The following is a 23,488-nucleotide window of genomic DNA, read 5'->3' as shown; positions in this document are numbered from 1 at the left end:
ACTTAAAAACAAACAAGCAAACAAAAAAACCTCTGCTGTCTGCTAGTGAAATTTCTATCTGGTAACAGAAAACATGCGAGTAAAAATGTTTGCTTTTTTCGTTTTAAAGAAATTAACATTCTTGGAGGAAAACAAATTTTTAAAAAATCATTTGTTTCTCGCTTTCTCACCTCTATCATAATACCCCAATTCTCAAAATTATCCACGCTTCCCAAAACAGCTTCCTCAAAGCTTCTAAGTCACCACAGCCTGTGACTTATTGTTATTAATTATTCCCAAATCCACTTAGGCCCTCCCAGTCTATTCTTCACAGTGCAGAGAGCAACCTTGAAATATATGAAACTTCATCACTTCAGTCTCCTACTTAAATCCTTTAAGTAGGATGCATAAACCTTAAGATAAAGCCCAACAGTACTTCCATGATCAGGCCCCTAACATTTCAGACTCATTTTTTTGTAGTCTTTTCCTCCACATGCTTTAACTATTATCCATTCTTTCATTTTCTGTAACAGCCATCTCAGGCCTCATGCATGACCTTCCTGGAAGGGTTTCTGTTCAGTGACCAATGATCCCATTTGCCTGAGACTTAGGGAGTTTTCCTGAGAAACAGGAATTGAGTTAGTCATTCTACTTTCTGTCCACCACCTCCACCTATCAAACACCTAGTTATTGGTCTAAATGTCACTTTCTCAGGAAACCTACTCTGACACCTCCTCACCCCCAGCCTACACACATTAATTTATTCCCTTCTGTCTTAACATTCATCACATTGAACTTGCTTTTTAAATGTCTGTCTTTCCTTACTACATTATAAACTCCAAAGTATGGATCCAGTATTTTGTTGACCATTACATCACTAACACCAAGAACTATGTCTAGTTTATGTGTCTAGGAAACGAGTAATTATTTGTGGAATGAATAAATCAATCAGTAAAAAAGGTTCATCTGTGATGGCATCAGAGTCGAGTAGTTTTTTCTTCTTCTTTAGGCTAAGGGAGACCCAGGAAAATTTGACGATACATTCACTATTCAATCTTCTTTAAGGTCTCTAATCTAGAAAGCTAAGACAATTAAATGCTCATTCATCCACCATATATTCAGGATAAGACTGGGAAGACATTAAACAGTCTAAATTCTAGTCAATCCCTATTACAAATATTCCTCTAGATAATATTCCTACCCAGAAGAGGGGATTCTAGGTAACAGGAACAATAAGTATGATCTAGTTTATGAGAAACAAGGAGACAGGAGGGAATATATTAACAAGTAGTGGGGGGAAAGCCTGTTGAGTGGGGCCAGAAAGACCCAGATGTTGGGCAATATGGAGCACCTGGAAGTTAAAGAGTTTTCACCTTAATGGGTTTTTTAATTCTCATAAAAGTAGTAATGATCATTACAAAAAAAAAACAAAAAACAAATAAACAAAAAAACTTCAAACCAGAATAAAAATCTAAACTAAAAAAAAAAAAAAATCCATAATTCCACTTCCCAGAAGAATCTTTTATATTTTCACACTATACACAGGGAAATGACATAGTTGAAGGGAAAAAAAAATTCTTAATAAGTTTCCAATTCAAATATTTATTTAGTGTCTATGATGTGTCAAATGCTAGAAATCAAGGATACTATAAGGTTTAGTCTCCACATCCATGAGTAGGAAAATAGAGATGAGTGGAATGCAATGAAAAAAAGGACCCAGAGCTCCTATTTACATGACAGTAATAAGGCAAAGAAATCAAAATTGGCTTTTAAAGGATGAGAAGAAATTTGTCAGGCAAAGAAAGAGAGGAAGATCTCTGTGTATTAGAGGAACCAGTGTGTGTAAAGAAACTTTGTAATCTAAATGTGATCCTTTTCTTCTTCTTCCCTCTTGGCCTCCACCCAATCACTACACTAAACAAGTGAAAGGATGACCAAGCACAAGACCGAGAAAATGCTTTAAAACTGACTGTAAAGTAGGGAATGTGGAAGCAAGGAACAAGAAAAAGAAAGACCAAAGATTATTATTAAAAGAAAAAAAAGGAGTAAGAAGAAATGAGTTCAACAATATGAAGTCTAACTTTCCAAGTTTGGTCACAAACCCCCAATGGCAATTCAAAACGAAACAGTGTGGGTAGGAGTAATAAATATATTAAAAGTGTTCAACTTTAACAGACATCAAAGAGAGCAAACTGGAACAAGATAACATTTTCCTACTATTAAAGTGGTAATCTATTAATCTAAGACCTTTTACTGAAAGATGAAGATCAACAGCAGACTGATTACTTGCTTACTTTAAGTGGTCATCTAAATTTTAAAAAGTCAGAACCAGCTTATGGTAAAAAAAAAAAAAAAAAAGTGTCAAATCAGAAGTCACCCATGTAGTTTGTCCCAAATTGCCATTAAGAAAATTTCTATCAGATCTTTGAAAGATTTCCAATAGCTAGCTATGAAGAAAAGATTCATGACCCAGCCATGCTCTACTTCATAAAAGGGAGTTCAACCATCTGCCTAAAAGAAGATATAAAAATACTTTGTCCCTCTCCTTTTATTTAGAAACCCAGAGTCTGCCTCAAAGAAACTAGTTAGTTTGCCCTTGCTAAGCCATTTCATTCTATGCAGAGGCGGGTTTTGTGGCAGCTAGTTCCTTACCCTCCCCTTCTCTCATCCTTCTACAAACCATTAAGAGACCACCATGTACTACAAAAGCAAGGAAGCATCTATCCACATACTGTGTGCATGTAAGGTTCAGGTGGAGCTGTATACAAGCAGAAAAACCTGGATTGGCACATGGCTTCCTGGGAAGTGTAGTCATACAAGCAAAGTGTTGTGTTATGGGTACAAGGCTAGAATCAGGAAGTGCCCTAACAGTAGCACATGCTAGAAACCTGGCTAGGATAAGATCCCACCACCCTAGCCCAGAATCATCTTATTAGAGTAATGTCTATTAGCCACTGGAACTCAGGCTAGGAGCTTTGTATTTATCTACCCACAATACACCTAAGAAGAGGTTTCACTCACAATCTCAGTCAACCATAGAGGCAAGGACAACACAAAAAAGTTTCTGACAAATGTGTATCAGGTTATATCAGTTATCATTCAAAGGTAATAAGCAGAAATAATGCAGTACAAGGAAGAGTGAAAATTACTCTTCCCATATAAGCACAGTCTGACTGAGAAAGTATATTACACTTCAGGACAGAGAACTGACTTCCAAACACTGTCTGGCAAACTCTATGAAATAGGCATATAGAAAGAGAAAAGACCAAGATCAAATAAGAGTAATTTAAAAGAAAAAGGAGCAGGGTTAAGTTTTTAAAAGATGCAAAGAATCTAAAATTTCAACAGTAGAAATAAAGCCTAATGGGAGATGGTAAAGGAAAATCAGATGAGTTATGATAAGGACAAACATGTGAGCAGCTCACAAAAAGGACAGAAATGATAAGCCAGCCTAACTATTATAAGTGTTTCCAAGGAAGAAAATAAACTAAAGCAAAATAACCAAATAGTTCTGGAAATGAAAAAAAAGAACCAAGTTTGAAGACTGTAAGAAGCTAATGTATCAGGCAACATCAAAATACATGTACAAAAGATGATCTGTCAAAAATATTTCGATAAAATAAAAAAAAGAATTCCTACTACTATCAGGCATAGGAAGCTCTGAAACAAACTGATTAATACAAGATGACATCAAATGATATCTACAGAATTTCTAAGGACATTAATGATCTGGTAATTACTAAATGTCTTCCAGTTACTCCTACTAAAAAATATTAGCTGAAAATGTATGCTAGCTAACATACATGAATTAACTTAAAAGTTAAGACTGAGAAAAATGTCATTGAGCACCAAATCTATCTCAATAAAGTTTTTAAAATTCGTGTTAACACTGAATGTAATTACTAAGATAAGTTTTGAAAGAAAATAAAGTTAAAAATTAAGTTAAACACATGACATGGGTAAAAAATATACTAACAATATTCTGAGGTCTCAAGCTCACCATGAAGGAGAAAAGAGAATAAAGTGAGTGAGGGTGGGTTAAGAGAAAATCATAGTCTTCAGATATAGGGTGAGTCAAAGTATAATTTTCTTTTTCAAGCTGACAAATCAGAAAATTTTACTTTTAAAATTTAGATTTACACTTGAATTGATTTAAACTATAAATTAATGGACTTGGAAAACAAAATGTATACATTCAAAATATCTGAGATAAAAGCAAACCAAGTATAAATAGCACAAAAAGAAAACACTAACAGATAACTGGAAAAGAAAATGTGATCTATACATACCATTAATGGAGTATCACTCAGTCTTAAAACGAAATGCTACAACATGGAAGAACCCTGAATACACGCTACATGAAACAAGCCAAACACAAAAGGCAAATATTGTATGATTCCACATACATGGATCACTTAGAACAGGCAAAATCATGAAACCGAAAGTAGATTAGAAATAGGTTACTAGAGGCTGGGGTAGGGAAGAATGGGGAGTTAGTGCTTGATGAGTACAGAGGTTCACCTGGGGAAGATGAAAAAGTTCTGGAGATCGGTAATGGTGATGGTTGTACAACATGAAACTGCATTTAATGCCAAGGGATTGTATACTTAAAAGTGGTTAGGATGGTAATTTTATGCCATGTGTATTTTATAATTAAAGAAATCATGAAGAATCATTAAAAAACAGTAAGCATTAAATGAGAGAGACATACCCAATAGAATTCATTATGCCAATAAACATAAATGTTTTAAACATTCATTTTGGATTAACAAAAATAAACTACACGTAATTTAAAAGAGACACAACTAAAACAAAAAGACATGGAAAGACAAAGCTGGATAATAATTTATTGAACAAAGAAATATAGTACGGATAGGAATTTAAAATAAGAAAAGTACTAGGTTAAAAATGATTAAATATAACAATAATTTTTATTGATGAGGTGGAATCTATAATGAAGATCTTTACCAGTATAGAATTTACACATGCACCAAATAATACTGTATCAAAACACATGATAAAATTCACTAGTCATGAGAACGAAACACCAGCCACACAGATGGGGAGAAAATAATTGCAAAAGAAATATCTGATAGAAAAGACTGTTACCCAAAATATAAAAAGAACTCTTAAAACTCAACAATAGGAAAATGAACCACCCAATTAAAAAAACAGGCAAAAAATTTGAAGAGATACCTCACCAAAGATGACATATGTACAACAGATGGCAAAGAATCATTTCAAAAGAGGCTTAACATCATACACCATTAAAAAATTACAAATTAAAACAATGAGGTACCCCTACACACCTATTAGAATAGCTAAAATTCAAAACACTGACAAAATCAAATGCTAGTAGGATGTTGAACAACAGAAACTCTCATTCACTGCTGGTGAGAAAGCAAAATGGTACAGCCACCTTGAAAGACAATTTAGCAGTTTCTAAAAATAAATATACTCTTACCATTCAATCCAACAATCAGTCCTTGGTATTTTCCCAAATCAGCTGAAAACTTAAGCCCGCACAAAACCTAAACACAAATGTTAATAGCAGCTTTATTTCATAACTGCCGAATGAAGAAGCGACCATGATATACTTTTGTAGGTGAATGGATAAACAAACTGTGGTACACTCGGACACTGAAATATTATTCAGTGCTAAAAAGGAATTAGCTATCAAGCCATGAAATGATATGGAGGAAACAAACACATATTGCTAAGTGAAAGAAGTCAAGTTGAGAAGGTTACATACTGTGTGATTCCAACCATATGACATTCTGGAAAAGGCAAAACTATGAAGAGAATAAAAGCATCAGTGGCTGTCAGAAATTTGAGTGAGGAGGGGAAGAGATGAATAGGGAGCACAGGACGTTTTTAGGGTTGCAAAATTATTCTGTATGAATAATTTAGACACATGTCCACATTTGTCCACACCTGTAGAATATAAAACACCAAGAGTGAACCCAATATAAACAAGACTTTGGTTGACAATAATGTATCAATGTTGGTTCATCAATTATAATAAATTAAAAGAAAATGAAGTTGCCACACACTGCAAGATGCTGATGATAGGAGAGGCTGGGGTCGGGGAGGGCGGAGCTCAGGATGTAAAGGAACTCTCTACTTTGTGCCCAAGTTTGCTGTGAACCTAAAACTGCTGTATAAAATCAAGTATATTAAGAATTTTTAAATTTCTAGAAATAGAAGAAACTGACACTTTTACTCAATCAGCACATACTTACTGTATACCTTCCCGTCCCAAGCTATAAATAGAATAGCAAAGAAATAAACAAGTAAATGAAAAAAAATAACTTCTGATGGAAGTGCTGTAAAAAAAAAAAAAAACCCAAACAAAAAGAAGGGCAAGAAGTTAAATATTGAGCAGGGTGGGGTGGGGGAGGAGGGTAGGTGGAGGCTATTTTAGATGGCTGATCAGGAAAGCCCTCTTCAAAAGTTATATATGAAGGAGAAGATAATATTCAGGCAGAATAAACAAAAATGTAAATTACTGATGTGAGAACAAGCTTCTCAGAAACAATGCTATTGCATAGTCTGACAGATTGAGATTAAAAAATTAGGATTAAGTCATATACTTAATAAGAACTATTAATAGGGAATAATAAATCAAACAAGATAACTTGAATAAAGTTTAACATATATGTATATGTAACTGTACCCTGCAAACAGAAAATTTTCTTCTTAAGTTTCTGGAGAACACTTACCAAATTGGATTATGTCTTATCACAAAGAAACCCTCAATAAATTTAAAAGATATTTTAAAAGACCATAGTCACTAAAAGCAAGTAAACAGTTAATAGAATGACCTTAAATATCTCTTAATAAAGAAATTAACCTAGAACTACCAACTATTTGTAAAGTAATAAATATAAGAATATCATTCATGTAAATTATAGTGCAGCCAAAGCTGTACTCAGAGGTAAATTAAGAGCACCAAATGTTTTCATTATTTTAAAAAAAGGAACCAAGAATTTACTGAGTTAGAAAAAGTATAATAAAAAACGAAAGGAAAGTAGGAAGAACAAAGTAAAGAGAATAGGAGAAATCAGGGAATCCAATAACTGAGAGAATAAATCTCAAATCTGGTTATAAAAAACTGCTAAGCAAACATTTGGCAAATCGAATCAAGAAAAATGATAAAATTACTCTTAAAGATAGAAATGAATACTAGCTTTTAATTATAAGAAAATATTACATACACTTATATAATAAATTTGAAAATCTTAATATATGATCTATGGAAATACAAATTATTAGAACTGACTCATGAATAAGATTCCTCAGTAGACTATAGAATTCACTACAGAGGTTATCAGATGACCAGTATACTCTTATTAAACTAAATTTCTATGAAATTCTCTATATTCAATAAATTCTCTATACTTGACTTAACATGAGTAGGGTTTTGCTTCCTCACAATATATGCCTTAGGGTATCTTTGGATATTAGCAAATTTATTATATAATCTTATCAATAGTTAAAAGACAAAAAACCTTATCATCTTTTAAAAAAGTGTTAACAAAAACATTTGATAAAATTCAGAAGCCATTCCTATTTTTTGTAAAGTAGGAACAAAAGAAAATCATAAAGAATCACTCTCTAAAACCAACAGCTGCCCTCAACCTTAACTGTAAAAATACCAGAGATATTCCAACACAATTATCGCCTCTCTTATTTAACCATGTCTTAGAGATTCTGCCCAATGTGATAAAGAACTAAAACAGAAATATTGTGACTATTGGAAAACAGGCAAAAGTTATTATTATTTTTGGAGACAACCTGGAAAACATAAGTAAATAAAATTTTATTGAAGTGTGGGAAATTAATAAAAATAACAGTGAACACAAAAATCTAGTTACTTACTTCTATGTGCTTATCAGAAATAATGGAAATAAATCAAATTAACAAAAATGAAATTTGTTATAAGTTAAATAAGAAATGCAAATTAACATGTATTTTTTATTTGCCTAGCTATACGAAAATTCTATTAATTTCATTAAGAATGATGATTGTTTCAATGAGGACAGCAATAAAATGAGATTTGCATTGCTAGTAATGGTACACATCAAACCTTTCTGAAGAGTAATTTAAGACTTTTAAATGCTATTCCTTTATATTCAATAATTCCACTTCTAGGAAAATATTCTAAAGAATCAACAGAAAGATATTCACCATAGCATTATTTATATAAAATATTGGAAATAAGTTGCACATTCAGCAATAAGAAAATAGTGAAACTAAGGCACAACTCTATAATGATAATAGGCAAATATTAAAAAATCATTCAAAAAAATTTTGAGAAATGAAAACTTTCAAGTAAAAAAAAGCAAGATAGCAAATTATACAGAATATGATTCTAATTTCATAAAACTACATACACAGAGATTAACATACAAAACAAGTACTATAAGGAAACATACCAAAATATCAACAGTCGATACCCATAGGTAACAGAATAAGGAGTAGTAAAAACAAACAAACAAACAAAAAAAAACACACACTTTATTCTTTTCCAGTATTTAGTCAGAAAGGTGGAAAAAAGTTTAGGAAAAATTTACAACTGAGATACTTTATCAAATATCTGGCTATATTTCCAGTATTGAATCTGCCAATGTAACTTCTTATTCTTTAATAATGTGCTCTTTAGAACATCTAAAATTTTATCTAAATGCTTTACCCCATCTCGATGCTCATGTGTTTATTATATAACAATTGTGCTTATTCACAAGCCTATAAATTACTAAATAATCTCAAAATTAAAAGGAATAGTTTTAAAAGCTAAGATTATATCTTAAAATATACCTTGTTCATATGAAATAAATTCTAAATGAATGCTTCTATCTTTCCAGAACCTATTAAACATTTATATGAAAAAAAAAAAAATCAATGTAACAGTCTGATCAGAAAGGTGTAACAAAAACTTCAGTAACGTTAGTTAAAAGTACCCTGTATATATGGATCATTTTTAACCCAGATGACTGAGTTCTTCTTGCACCTCCTCCCTCCTTGATTAGTTTCAACTGGCAAAAACTGAGAAATAACTATTTCTAGATGAATAATTCAAGTTTACAGCACACTGCAAATAAAGGTTATCGATTAACACATTAATATATAGGAACGGTAAGAATATCTAAATCATAATGAAGCTCAGGAAAGACTCAAAGAAAGCGGACTCAAAGGCTGAGATTTGAAGGATGAGAATCAATTAAGCAAATAGGGGTCAAAGAGGGGCATTATCTTCCTTTTCGGAAGTGATGCTTAAAATAAAACCATTACAGTATTACTCTCTGAATTCCTATAATGTAACTAATTTTCACACCAACCTCAAGCTCCTAAAAACATTTTTATATCTGTATATTATATCGGTAGCCAAAATATTTTATTTTTAAAACTCTTTACTTCCCCTTACCACAAACAAAAAAAAAGTCCAGAAGAATTAAGATTAAAATACAATTATTAAAAGTACAAGACAATATAGAAAGTTTTTTGATAATGGTGAAATGGGGAAGATCTTAAACAGAAAGCTTCTACAATTCAATAAGGAATTATAGGTAAATATAGATTGGTACAGCTTTTTAGAAAGGCAATTTGGCATCTACTGAAATTTAAAATGAACACTTAAGAATCCTTTTTATAGAAATACATACATATACATGTGCATAAAGATGTAAGGAGTTCATTAAGGCTTAAAGTTTAATTGCTCAAAATTGAAAATAACAATGACCATGAATAATTAAAGCATGACCATAAAATGGAATACCTGATGACTGTTGAAAAGATGAGCTACAACTATATGTACTAACATGGAAAATAATATATAACGATCAATTTTTTATTTTAAAAAATTAAGGTAAAAACTACACACATGGCACTTATTTCTAATTGCATAAGTAAAAAAAAAAAAAAAAACAAACAGTAGGTAACTCAAAGAATGGGACTAGAAAGTGAGGAAGAGTAATCTTCACTTTTTACTCTAAATAACTGACTTGCCTGAACCTTTCATAACAAGCATGTTCCTCTTTTGGAATGTAATTTTAAAATAAGGAAAAGAAATCTACTCTGGTCTTTACGATGCTTATCTTTGAGGGCTGAGACTAAAGTGATTTTTGTCCTGTTCTTTAGTCATTTTCACTGTTTTCCAAATTTTCAATGAGAAATATGCATACTTTTTTTTTTTATTTTTATTTTTTAGGCGAGGCAACCCTTGGTTGACCTCACAGATTGCAAGGAAACTGTCAGCTTACAATTCCTTTTTTTTTAATTTTTATTTTTTACACCTATAGCATCTGGTCTTCCTAGGTGGTCTCCCATCCAAGTACTAACCAGGCCTGACCCTGCTTAGCTTCTGAGATCAGATGGGATCGGGCTTGTTCAGGGTAGCAGGGCTGTAGCCAAGAAATATGTATACTTTTTAAATCTGAAAAGCCTATATTCAAAAAATCTGTACTTAATTTCAGTGGTGAAAGTATTTTTTTCCTGAAAAATAATTTTTAATTTAACAGTTATGGTCTCAGAAACTTGGTCCTGAGATTCCAACCTCTTTCACAAAGTAGTTTTAAATTTGTTTAGAACAGAACATTTGTTGTAGAAGTAATTAAAAGTAAAATCTATTTTAGAATGGAGTATTAACTGTTTATTAAGCACTTAAGCACTGCATATACTAAGTACTTTATCTGCATTATTTTATTTGCTCTAAATAGCCCTATGAAATTTGTATTATAATATTATTATTCCCATTTTACATATGAAAAATCAAGCCTTGAAAAGAATGCATATCTTGTCCAGGATCAAGTAAAGGAGTCAGGATTCAAATCTAGATCCCCAGCTCCTAACCACTTGGGATATATGGCTAAGTACTAACGAATCTCAGAGATAATAAGCTAGAATGCAAATCCTGCATGAGTGTTCAGAATGACTACTCTTAATCAGGTTAGTGACCCTGAAATGAAGTAGTGAAATTCAATTTTGATCACAGAAGGAAACGATCAGTATTTTTTCAAGGCAATAGAAGCTATTTTTCCTTCTTTCTGCTTCTTTCAAAGTACAAGAAGGATACAAGAGACAACTCAGATTTATGAGTAATTTAACACCTTCCCTCTGATTAGTCTGAAATTAGCCCTCTAACTAACTGGAAACAAACTGATCAGAACGCTGAAGCCTTAAACAAGGCCGAGATTCAAGTTTTCATCAAAAGTATAAAATTTAGAAAGCCAAACGAAACGTTATACTTGAATATCAGAATAATCAATATTGACAGATAGGAAGGATTTAACAGTACCTACTTATTTTATCCTTAGCTATTTGAACAAGTTCTCTTTTTAAACAAGTATAATGAAAGTTTATCCTTAACTACCTGAACAAGTTCTAAGTTTCCTCTTTTAAAAAGAATAATTGAAAAGAAATATACACTACTGTTAACCATGTCTTGGAAACAGGCCTATCCTAAACATCAGAGAAATACAGGAATCCCTTTTCATCTGTTAAGTAGATATACTCCAACTACAAACTTACTGTAACTTTATGAATTTGGGTTCGCAAGGTTAGACTTCAATGTCACAAGGTCTGGAAGAATAGCTCTTCCTTTTAATAATTGGTAAACCAGGAATCAAGATCCTAAGGGAAACAGAATACCCAGGAGCTCTTCCTTAGTTAAAGTATCTGCTTACAGAAAGTAATGGCAGAGAGGCTGACATCATCCACCAAGTTTCACAGGCCAACATTTCTATACCTTAACCCCTTAGGCCAACAACACCTCCTATTAAGTTAAGGACAAGTGACACTACCAAATGATGTCAGTATTGAAGCTCAGTACTATGTCATTTAGGTAACAATGGACTACCTAGTGAAAACACAAATTCGGGTTAATTTAGATTAACCTCTTTCACCAAAACCTGAAAAGTGGGTTTAAGACCCACATTTTGATGTTCACTTTTCACAACGTCATTCAGTGTTCTTGCCTAATAGCTAGAAAGGTTTAAAAGCCAAGGATGAAAGAACTGCCTTAAATCAATATCCTTAAGAGAACATGAATGAGGTTTTTCACTTATGTATTTTTTTGTACAAATACATACATACGTACATACATACATATATATATATATGTGTGTGTGAATGAGTTTTATACATGCCTCAGAGCTTCTAGAAAAGTTGGCAAGTTCTAACCTGCTTTAAAAATTACTATTCACTGCTTTCATCCCAATCTAACTTCATTTAATGTTATTCTTTTGGATAACTCTACGAAAACAAAAACCCCAGAGAAAATTCTTGTACATTTCAATATCCTGCCTACTTATAAGAGCGGAAGAGTCAAACAGAGCAGGGGAAAAAACGTGACGTGCACAACCTTGATCCAAAACACAGCTCGTCGTAGTCTAATTTTAGGCCTAACCATTTTATCTTTTTACAGAGGTTAAAAAAGAAAACTATAGATCACTTGTAAAGTAAAACTGAGATAACTCTATCAATGGGAGTTGGTATTCTTTATCAAGGAGGAAACAAATCACGCTCACACTGCCCAGAATATTCCCATTAAAATTAAGATACAAGAATGTGTACAACCTCATATCAAGTGACAATGCAATTACTTTTCAAACTTCAGTTGAATAACTTCATCTTTAAAGAATTAGTCAAAAGGTTGAGCCCACAGAGGAATCTGTGAGAACGTTGTGTGTGTGTGTGTGTGTGTGTGTGTTGTTCTAAAGAAAGCCAAACATGGTTAAAAGGCAATCTTCACCTAAATTACCAAAGAAGCAAAGAAGCAAATATTCACCTCCTGGCTGAAGATCAAACAGGAATCACAAGAAGATCCGAAAGTTCTGTTCTTAAGCAGAAGCTCTCAAACCCCCGGAAAACTATGTTTTTACGAATGAGGAATATAGAAGAGATTACAGATTACAGTTTAGAAAGAGTAAAGGTGCTCGAGACAATATATGCCTGAGTAATGAAACCGGGATGAACAGAGAGGGTAGTAAGGAGGGGCTGGGACTCAGTAAGAGAGTAAAAATCAAGGAATAAAACTTGAGACATCTGGTCAAACACTAAAGTAAATGGAGGAAAGGAAGAGGTTGAAACGCGAGAGAAAGGAGAAAGGGCAGAGCCCGTGGCTCGACACAGTTCAGGGCAGGGCTGGGTCCAAGAAGAGTTAGCCCTCACCTGCCCGGCAAGCTTCCCATTTCGAGCTAAAGCCGGAGATGAAAACAGCCCTAGGGAGTAGACAATGAGCCACCGCCCCAGGAGCCGCGGCTGCAGGCACACAGGTGGTGGCTGCCCCGGCCCGGCGCGCGGCAGGTCTGCTGCCCCGGGCCGCTCGCGCCTGCCAGGCCGCAGAGAAGGAAGAAGGAAGGGGAGCGACTGCCCGCGTCCTGGCCCGTCCGCACACTTACCCCAGGCGAGGAAAGGTCCCCGCCCCAGCGAGGCGCCTCCGACCGAGCTCCCGGCAGGCTCCGGAGCCGCCCCGGGCAAGCGCGCGACTCAGGGCGGGGAGGGGACGGAAGGGGAAGCGGGACAGGAAGAGGAGCCGCGCAATAGCACAGTCGCTGCTACCGCTAGGCCGAGCAGCACCCGAGCCCTGCGGGCGCCGGGAGGGGAGGGCAGGGAGCCTTCGGCAATGGCGACGGCCGGGGCCAGAGGGGAAGCGGAACAACCGCCGCCGCTGCGCGTGGCCACAACCCTAGGGGCGGGCAACGACGGGGAGCGGGGAGGGGCGGAGCCAAGACCCCTCCCCTCCCGGTCCCAAGCCTGGAGCTCCACGGGGCGGAGAACGGCACCGCTTCCCAATGGGCGGGCTCGCGTGGGGGTTCCTGGGAGTTGTAGTTTAGAGATGTGTGCTGCTTCCCTCTCCCTTTCTCTGGGTATTCTTTATATTGAGACAGCAGTCCTTCATTTAACTCAGCATTGTCTCCAGTCAGGTCTGTACCGATCGAAGATGCTGACAGACAATTGCTGTTATATGAATCTGCTATATGTTTCTGGGAATTCATTATCTATTTTGCTATTTACCTACAAACTTACTATATTTTGCAACTAAATTTAGTCCCACTTCTTTGCAAATTAAAGCGTGTTTTATCTTTGGAGGAGTTATCAACATATTCACTCATCCTACAAATATATGAGTTAGTCTAATATGTACCAGAGACTGTTAAAGTATTCAGAGATACAAAGGTGAACATGAGTCACTTTGCCTTTGTGGAGCTTACAAATATTAAAACACAATAATTAAAATAATGCTATCTAGTATGAGGGAAAAACTGGGGAGGTTACTTTGGAGAGGGTGACTAGAGAGGCATCTTTAAGGAGGTAACATTTAAGCTGAGAACAGAAAGAGCGAGCCACGAGAAGCACCCAGGAGAAAGCACTACAAACAGAAAGAGGACAGAAGGGCTTGCTAAAGTCAGTTAAGGAGGCCTTAAAAAAAAAAAAAAGAAAAAGAAGGCCTGTGTGGCTGGAGCTTAGGGCATTAGAGTAATTAAAACATTAGAGTAAATAAGATTCAAGTCAAGAGGATCTTGAATGCCATGGTAAGGAGTTTGGACTTTATTCCAAGAGGCTATTAAATAGTTTTAAGCAGGTAAGTGATGTTATCTGGTTTACACTTTAAAATCACTAGACTGCTATGTGGAAAATGGAGTATAGAGATACAAGAACAGAACTAGGGAGGCAGTAATTATGACTGTCTCTAGGGAGAAAGGTAGTCAGATTGTGCTTATCTATAGAAGTAAAGCAAAACTTAATTGACATGGAGTACAAGAGAAAGTAATCAAGAAGCAATATGACACTATTAGATAACCTGAAAAAGTCTTCATTATTAAACATATGGAAATTCTGGATAAAAAAGAACATTTTTTCAAAGGCATAACTAAGCTTTCAAGAAAGAGAGAGGAATGCCTCTGATGTCTTTCAAAGTCCACACTCAACCCAAAGTGGAAGCAAGAAACCAGAGTGGTAATCAGGACAATGAAGCCATGGTGGTGTTGAGGATATCTACTTATCTCAGAAATCTCTATGGTTTTACTGGTTGCACAGGAGAGAGGAGATCAAAGACAAAGCCTTAGCCTATATATGGAGTTAGGACTGTGATCCTGCATAAGGCTGGGAAACTTGAAGGGCTACACCATCCAAGAAGAGAATGGAGAGAAAAAAAAAACACCTCCCTATAGAAACACCAACCCAAGGAAACAAGCAGACATTTCTGTTTTAGCCTAGATTTGGCATGAAGGGGAAAAAATTTTCCCTTTATAATTCATAACCACAGTTTCCTTTACATGGGTTTTAAAGTTCAAATTTATAGTTCCCACAATGTCCAGGAAATCTCTGAAAAGGAACCAAATAGAACTTCAAGAAATAAAAAATATAATAATTGAAACCAAAGTCAATGTTTGGGATAAACAGCAGATTACATACAGTTGAAGAGAGAATTAGTAAACTGGAATACAGAACTAAAGAAATTACTGAGAGCGGCCCAAAGAGGAAATATGGAAGATAAAGAGACATGGGGATAGATTGTGAAGGGCTGCCATAGGCTTAATGAGAACTCCAGGAGAGAGGAGAAAGAAAAAAAAAGGAGGCACTGTAAGATACTGCTAAGAATTTTCCAAAATTGATTAAATACAAGAGCATTCAGACTCAGGAAACAAAGCAAGTCCCAATCAGGACAAGTAAAAGAAATCTCAAAGTAAAACTGCAGAATACCAAAAATAAAATGACCAGAAAAAAAACATAAAAACATATAAACAACTATTAAGTCTACTACAGATCTCTCAATTGCAACAATGGGTGCCAGTTGATAATGGAAAAATATTTTCAAAGTACCAAGAGAAAATAACCAAACTTAGAAATGTACACATAGCTAAATTATCAGTCATATGAGTGAGGGTGAAATAAAAATATCATCAAACAAAAACAAAGATGTTACCAATGACAGAGACCTACTAAAGAAACTACTTAAAAAGATATACTTCAGGAAGAAAGTAGTTTCATTAGTAAGGTGAGATGCAAGAAATCAAGCAGATAGCTAAATCTACCATCCTATCACTGTTTAGGACAATCCTGAAGAGCATACTTAGTCTATATTATTTCATTCTCTCACAGCCTACCAAATCTTACAGTCAACTTCCTGCCAATAGCATATTTTGTAAGTTTGAAGGATGATACAGATAGGTGTTGGTCACCTCACTCTAATTTATCTCCATATCATATCAATCAGCATCAATTACCAAAATATAGATGAGTACTTTGAAATGAACAGAATACATCTGACTAGGATAATCCTTAAGCTCATTATATTCTGAAAAAATTAAAGCTGCAATAGGTTTTTCCACTTCCCAAGTATGTATGTATGTACCATCCTCTGTGAAATCTAGCTAAAATGTCTAAGTTCCTGGTAGAGTGAAACTAACTCTCTCTCTCTCTCTTTCTCTCTCTCTCTCTCTTTCAGGTCTCATCACACACACACACAAACACACACACACACACACACACACACACACCCTCTGTCCCCCACAACCCTTAGCTGAGGTAACTTGCATCTCTGTTCTTTTCATCCAAAAGAATATAACACAATACTTTAAGAAAAAGATCATAGAATACTGGAACACAATAACCAAGAGAACCAAGACCATGCACAGAATTACAAAACTGATTTTAAAAAAATAAAGTGCTTAGTCATTTTTTAAGTCCAAAGAAGATAATATAAAGAGTTCAAAATCAGAATTGTTCTGTTCTATCAAAAGTGATGTCATTTGTAATCATTTATCAGGCAAGAATGATCATATCAAAATATTCTTCACTCACATTCACAATATTTTACCCTACTGAATACCTGTATAAATGAGTAAATGGCTGAATCATGTTCTGAGCCACAATCTCAAATATTGCCTTGAAAACTTGTTTAAACATTGATGAAATTGGTTCTGATGTGCAAAAGAAAATAAAGATTCCCTCTCCCCTCCCTCCCTCTCTCTATCTCTATCTCTCTCTCTCTCTCTCTCTCTCTCTCTCTCTCTCTCTCTCTCTCTCTCTCTCTCAGTGGTTAAATAGTACCATGTTAACCCCACCTGTCTAACCAAGTTCTAAAATGTTGTCTGTTGATTTTACTGAATCTTAACTGACACATAATTCTATTTAGATGCCATTATATTATTCTATTGTGACAGAAATGCTTGTAAAACATGGAATTCTTTCTTGTAGAAATCACTAAAGATATAAAACTAGATTGGGTTGAAATTTTAGTTATTTTAGAGATGTCTAGTATTTCTGCTTTATGGCATTGGTAGCCTCTTTCAATATTTAAGTTCTCAAACACATCTTCAAAAAGAACTGTTATGACTAATCAAGCCATATATGTCAAGTTATAAAAGGTTTATTCCCATAAAAACACCAGAATGTTTTAGGAAATTAAGCAGTGATAACATATATAAACATATATCACATCCCATTACTCTATTTAAAACAATTGCATTGCAACATACCCTGGATTTTTAGCTTCTGTTTTGGAACATGCCTGGTCCAAATAAATTGCCCTGAACAAATATAATGGTAAATTTGCCTTTTTATTTTTTAATTACCTTATGGCACTTATTTTATTTTCTACTTTTTTTCCAAAGAACAACAGTAAATCAAGAACTTTTGTTTACGAAGATTTTTTTGTAAATGGCCAACTTAATATACTCTTTAAAATGACAATCTGAATTGTCTTCCTGACAAATTAAGTATGAAATCAGAACTAAATATTAGTATTAGTGTTTCATCAAGCTCTTTGTTAATTCATAGATTCAAAAGCAGTATAAAATATAGGAGAATGGAAATGTTTTAAGAAATAATCAATTTTCATATTAATAATTTCTTACTGTTCTACTTTAATGATTTTCTTTGACACTCTGCATAAATAACTTCAATGTTCTCATAAAATTAACATTTAAGTCAACTCTGATTCATTCAAATTATTTTTATTTATAATGATTTTCTCAATGTTTAGCTTAAATATAAATGTTTCTTTCACCAAATGAGAGTAATTTGTCTCTAATACATAAAAAACTCATTTTTCTAACCCAAATGGAGATATCACAAAATAAATAGTAATTTAACAGAATTAAGTTTCCTCTTGTCACTTGATGCTTGAGGATTATCAAAGGCCTACACAACAGAGCACTAAATTTTGGAATTAGCTGAGAATGGCCCAAAATTTCCTCTAGTAAACATAATTTTAGCTAAAAATGAAGACAAAAGACAAAAGTAGTGATATAATTCTAGAAGAACACTTCTAGTCACAAATGAATAGGTCTTATTTAGACTTATAAGCAGCATTTAACTGCATAAAACTTATAGGGAGAAATGGCCATATTTGAAAACAGCAACGAGGATCAAAGTAGAACACAGGATGGTAATAAGCAAAGTCACAGAACATACTAAAGAGGTATGTATAGTTAGTCCCACTGGAACCTGCAGAGTCACATTCTTATATACCTATGGAGAGAGATCGATAGAGAAGTTAGAGACATTGAAAATGAATGTCCTAAGTGATACCACTATTTATTTTTAATTTTTTTCTTTTAAATATCTTTCAGCCAATGCTACACTACATGTAACAGGTTTGAATGATTCTTTTGGATGCAACGTTTAATGTAAACAAATCAAAATCAAGTCCTATAATAATTCTGAAATTCTAATTACTTTTGACTTTTCTATCTCTTACATTGAGTTGAGCATATTCTTTAAAAAAAAATGTTGGCTATATGCCAATAAACATTTACTTCCTCTATGTTTCATATTAGAATACAGAATTCTAAGTTGAAACCATAAAAAACATTAAAACAGCACTAAAACTAAAATATTTGTTTGTTTTGCTGTTTCCCCCAAACAGCTATTTAAAGTTTGTTTGTTCACAAATTTCAAAACTGAATGTATCCTTTACTGTTAACATCAACTTACTAGTGATACTGATTAGCAATAATAAAATTCTCCTATATTCAACTTAGTTTTTATTTTCTATCTGGTTTTGAAGATAAAGAGTTCAATTAGAAACTCTGGGAAATTTCATGGTTTAAAAATAGGTTTTAAAAACATTAAAATTAGGTAACTTGGGATTTTTTTTTCATTTTTTTGTCTATTGAAATATAATAGACAATTAGTTGCTTGTATTTACATTGTACAATTCAATGAGTTTTTATCCACTTACAGTTGGCATACAATAATATACCAGATTCAGCTGTATAGCATAGTGATCAGGAATCCACATAACTCGCAGAGTGATCACCCCATTAAATCTAGTACCCTGCTTCCCCCTTACATATTTATTACATTGTTAACCATCTTCCCCATGCTACACTCTACATCTTCATGTCTATTTTGCAACTATCCATTTGTACCTCTTAATCTCTTTGCTTTTTTTTTGCCGTCCACCAATGCCCCTCCTATCTAGTAGCCCTCTAAATATTCTCTGTATCTATGAGTTTATTTCCTTCTGTTGTTGTTGTTGTTGATTTTGTTCTTTAGATTCTACATGTACCTGAAATGATGCGATATTTGTCTTTCTCTATCCGACCCATTTCATTCAGTACAGTACCTTCTAGGTCCATCAAAGCAATATCTTTTTTCATCCCCTTCCTTTTAGTCTGTGTGTGTCTTTTAATCTGAAATGAGTCTTTTGTAGGCAGCATACGTAGGAGTCTTTTTTTATCCATTTAGCCACTCTTTCTTTTGGTTGAAGCATTTAATTCTTTTCCATTTGAGGTACTTGTTGATAGGAATGTAGTCATTACCATTCTTTATTCCTGTTTTTGACACATGCCTTTCCTTCTTAAAAAAGTCCCTCCAACATTTCCTGTAATATTGGCTTGGTAATGATAAATTCCTTTAGCTTATTTTTGTCTGGGAAGCTCTTTATCTGTCCTTTGACTCTGAATAATAGCTTTATGGATAAAGTATTCTCGGTTGTAGATCCTGGGTCTTTATCACGTCGAATATTTTTTCCCAAGCCCTTCTGTCCTGCATAGTAGTACCTTTTGAGAAATCAGTTGTGTCTTACAGTAGTACCTTTTGAGAAATCAGTTGTGTCTCCCTTATAGGTAACTGATTTTTTCTTGCTGCTTTAAGATTCTTTGTATGTAACCTTTGGAATATTAATAATGATGAGTCTTGGTGGGGCCTCATTGGATTCTTGGTTTCAGGGATTCTCTGAGCTTCCTGGGGTTGTATGTCTATTTCCTTTACCAGATTAAGGAAGTTTTCCATCATTATTTCTTCAAATATATATTCAACATGTTGTTCTCCTTCTTCAGTTACCCTTATGACACAGATATTTTTACCTTTAATAGGGTCCCATAGGCTCCTTAAATTACTTTTATAAATGCCTTAGCATCTGATCTCTTGCCATTCTGATTGTGTGTCCCTGGCTTTCCCATCATCCAAATAGGGCATTTGATCCTTTTCTTTATTCACTTTGTTTATTCCGTTTAATATATTTCTCATCTCAGATAATGTGTTCTTCATTTCAGACTGGTTCCCTTTCGTAATTTACATTTTTGTTTTTTATCTCTTTGTTGAAGTTCTCACTGAATTTATCTACACTTCCCCAAAGTTCATTGAGCATCTTTATAACCAGTGTTTTGAACTCTGCATCTGTTACATTGCTTGACTCTATTATATCTGGATCTCTGTTCTGTTCTCTCATATGGTTCTGCTTCTTTGTCTTCCCATTTTGGCTGCCTTTCTGTGTCTGTTTCTATGTACTACACAAAGCTCCTAAGTCTCCCAGTCTTATTAGTGTGGCTTTGTGAAGTAGATGTCCAGTGGCACGGTCCTGAGAGGAGTTTAGCTGCAGGCCAAATTTAGGCCAAGCCTGTGCCCCTCTGGGGCCACCTGTTAAGATTCAGCAAGCAATCCACAGATGCTGTGCTTACAGTTGCCTCAAAAGGCCACACCATAAACCAAGGCAAGCTGCCTGCAGTGTGAGTCTAGGCGCTGTTCAGCAAGGAGCACCTGACTTGCTGAGGATATACTTGGATGTGGCTTGGGTGGGACCACAAGTTGGGGGAGGTGGGATTTCAGGGGAATCCTCTGGGCAGAGCAACCTCTGTTATCCTGTTTGATGACATTTGGGCTATGGCAGCACTGAGTCTGCACACTGGGAGGGAGTCAGGCTCAACAGAAGAATAATGGATACCGCTGGCACTTCTGTACAAAGCAAGTCTCGCCTCGGCCCTCACTCTGACAACTCAATGTCTCCCTGTAGGTCCCTGGTGCCCCCTGTGCACAGCACTGGTGCTGAGAGCGAGCAGGTCCGTCATTGCAAAAGTCTGCTTGTGAGTATGGCCCCTTTAAGAGGCATCTGCCACTGCCACAGACACTCGGGACCCAGCAGCCTCACATCCTCGTCCCATCCTACCTTCTGCCATTGCAGGGTGATTTCTTAGTTCTCTCCCTAGTTGTATGCCTTGTTCATCTAGATCCCAGGCGATTTTTCCTTGCTATTTGCTCCTTGTTTCCGTCACAACTTTGATTTGGTCGCCAGAGGAATGAACAGAGCCTCTATCAACTACGCCATATTTTTTCCTCTTGAACTTGAGAATTTTTATTTTTGGTGTCCTTTTATAAATATCTAGATTATAATTTCACATCCCCCCAAAAAACATATTACCAACACAATCTGTAATAAAGGGGTATTTGAAAATTATCTTTCAAAAATTGGCATCTTAAACAATCTCTGGTATAGATCACCACCTTAGCAATGGTCACCTATTTTTCTGGTATATATAAACAAGATATATAACACAAAGGAAAAAGAATAAAACTGCTTAATTACGACCTCCCTTTTTAAGTTACATGGTCTTAAAGAGAACTGAATTCAAAATGTTTTAATAAAATATTTATTTTGTAGCAATGCACACTATCAATTTTTATAACCAATAAATCATAAACACTAACCATACTCTTCACTTACATAAGAAAATCAAATGCAATTCTCCATATGTATTTTAGAGTTTGGAAAAGAATTCAGATACCATATATGTGATATTATGATTTATAATAATACATATTTGGTTTTCATTCACCTTTCTGGATCTTGGCTTCCAAAATCCTTGGAATTTCCTAAGTGTTGACTGTGAGCCAGATATCTTTTGTTATCTTGATGAAGTGATTTTGGAAAGCACCTAAGGATGAGGGCTGGTTGCAAATGGAGCCAAACATGTAATTAGAGGGTCAGAACTTTCATTCCCACCTCCTGACCTTCAGAGAGAGAAGAGGGGCTAGCGGCATTGTACAGAGACCACTCCCAAGAGAGGAAAGAAGTAGACTATGTTAACTATAAGAGGTAAGAAGAAAACAGTAGACTCCTTAGACAAAGCCAGTGTTAATGAAGTATTAATAGTTACCTAATAACAAAACAAGTTGGGAGGTCAAAAGTATAAAAATGGTCTTAAACAGCCTAGTTAGAGATATAATAGCAATAAAACTGTCTAAAAACTAGCACAGCTAAATTTTATTTTGCTTTTTTCACTTGTTTGGTGAAATATAATAAATTTTGTTGTTCAAAAATTAAAAATTTTTAAATAAAATAAAGTTTTAACTAGATGGACATACTAGTTTTTCTCTGCCATTCCACACCTTTAAAAAAGCATATCAGAGGGGAAAAAAATGGCGTAGATGATCCAGGCTCTGTTTTTCCCTCTGGCAACCAAATCAAAGTTGTGATGGAAGCAAGGAGCAGCAGCAAGGAAAAATCGTCAGGGATCTAGAGGAACAAGCAATACAACGGCAAAAGGTAGGACGCGGCACTGCTGGGTCTCGAGAAGCTGAGTGAGGCGGAGGCTATAGCAGTGGCGGATGCCTATTAAAGGGACCACATCAGAGAGCGGATTTTCGTGGTGAAGGACCTGCTCGCTCTAAGCACCAATGCCAATTTTGCTTGTGCGCAAGGGGCACCAGGGACTTACAGGGAGACATTGTCGGAGTGAGGGCCAAGGTGAGATTCGCTCTGTATAGAACTGCCAGCAGTACCCATTGTTCCCTGTTGAGCCCTCTCCACTATCTGCTCCACTGATAGCTCGGCCATAGCTGAGACTTCATCAAACTGGATAAGAGGTAGCTCCACCCTCTAAAACCCCGCCTCCCCCAACTCGCAGCCCCACCCAAGCCACATTCAGGTATATCCTCAGAAAGTCAGATGCGTGTTGCTGAGCAGCACCTAGACTCACACTGCAGGTAGCTGGCCTTGGTTTCTGGTTTCTTGGTTTGAGGCAACTGTAAGCACAGCATCTGTGGATTGCTTGCTGAATCTCAACAGGTGGCCCGGAGGGGTAGAGGTTTGGACTAAACTTGGCCTGCAGCTGAACCCCTCTCAGGACTGTGCCACTAGACACCTACTTCACAAAGCCACACTAATAAGACCGGGAGACTTAGGAGCTTTGTGTAGTACATAGAAACAGACACAGAAAGGCAGCCAAAACGGGAAGACAAAGAAGCAGAAACCATATGAGAGAACAGAACAGAGATCCAG

General features: G+C 35.3%; 2 protein-coding genes and 1 pseudogene across 2 annotated transcripts in view; all 3 read right to left on the bottom strand.

Annotated features, from left to right (window-relative positions):
• Positions 1–13,667, bottom strand: part of PAK2 (p21 (RAC1) activated kinase 2) — a 77,638-nt gene extending 63,971 nt beyond the window's left edge. The window contains exon 1 of the mRNA XM_006906156.3: positions 13,380–13,667. The gene's annotated coding sequence lies outside the window, so the exon portion shown is untranslated. The remainder of the gene's footprint in view (positions 1–13,379) is intronic.
• On the bottom strand, positions 10,272–10,390 carry LOC112473907 (annotated as a pseudogene).
• Positions 13,668–17,337: 3,670 nt separating the features above from the next.
• The window catches only part of PIGX (phosphatidylinositol glycan anchor biosynthesis class X), a 23,277-nt gene continuing 17,126 nt past the window's right edge, over positions 17,338–23,488 (bottom strand). Inside the window, exon 7 of the mRNA XM_015600107.2 lies at positions 17,338–18,456. Coding sequence (XP_015455593.1) covers positions 18,313–18,456 — 144 coding nt within the window. The 3' untranslated portion in view covers positions 17,338–18,312. The remainder of the gene's footprint in view (positions 18,457–23,488) is intronic.

The sequence above is a fragment of the Pteropus alecto genome, unplaced genomic scaffold (assembly GCF_000325575.1).
Source record: "Pteropus alecto unplaced genomic scaffold, ASM32557v1 scaffold311, whole genome shotgun sequence".
NCBI lineage: Eukaryota > Metazoa > Chordata > Mammalia > Chiroptera > Pteropodidae > Pteropus > Pteropus alecto.
Note: the sequence above shows the minus strand (reverse complement) of the source record. Positions and strands in the feature narration are given on the sequence as shown.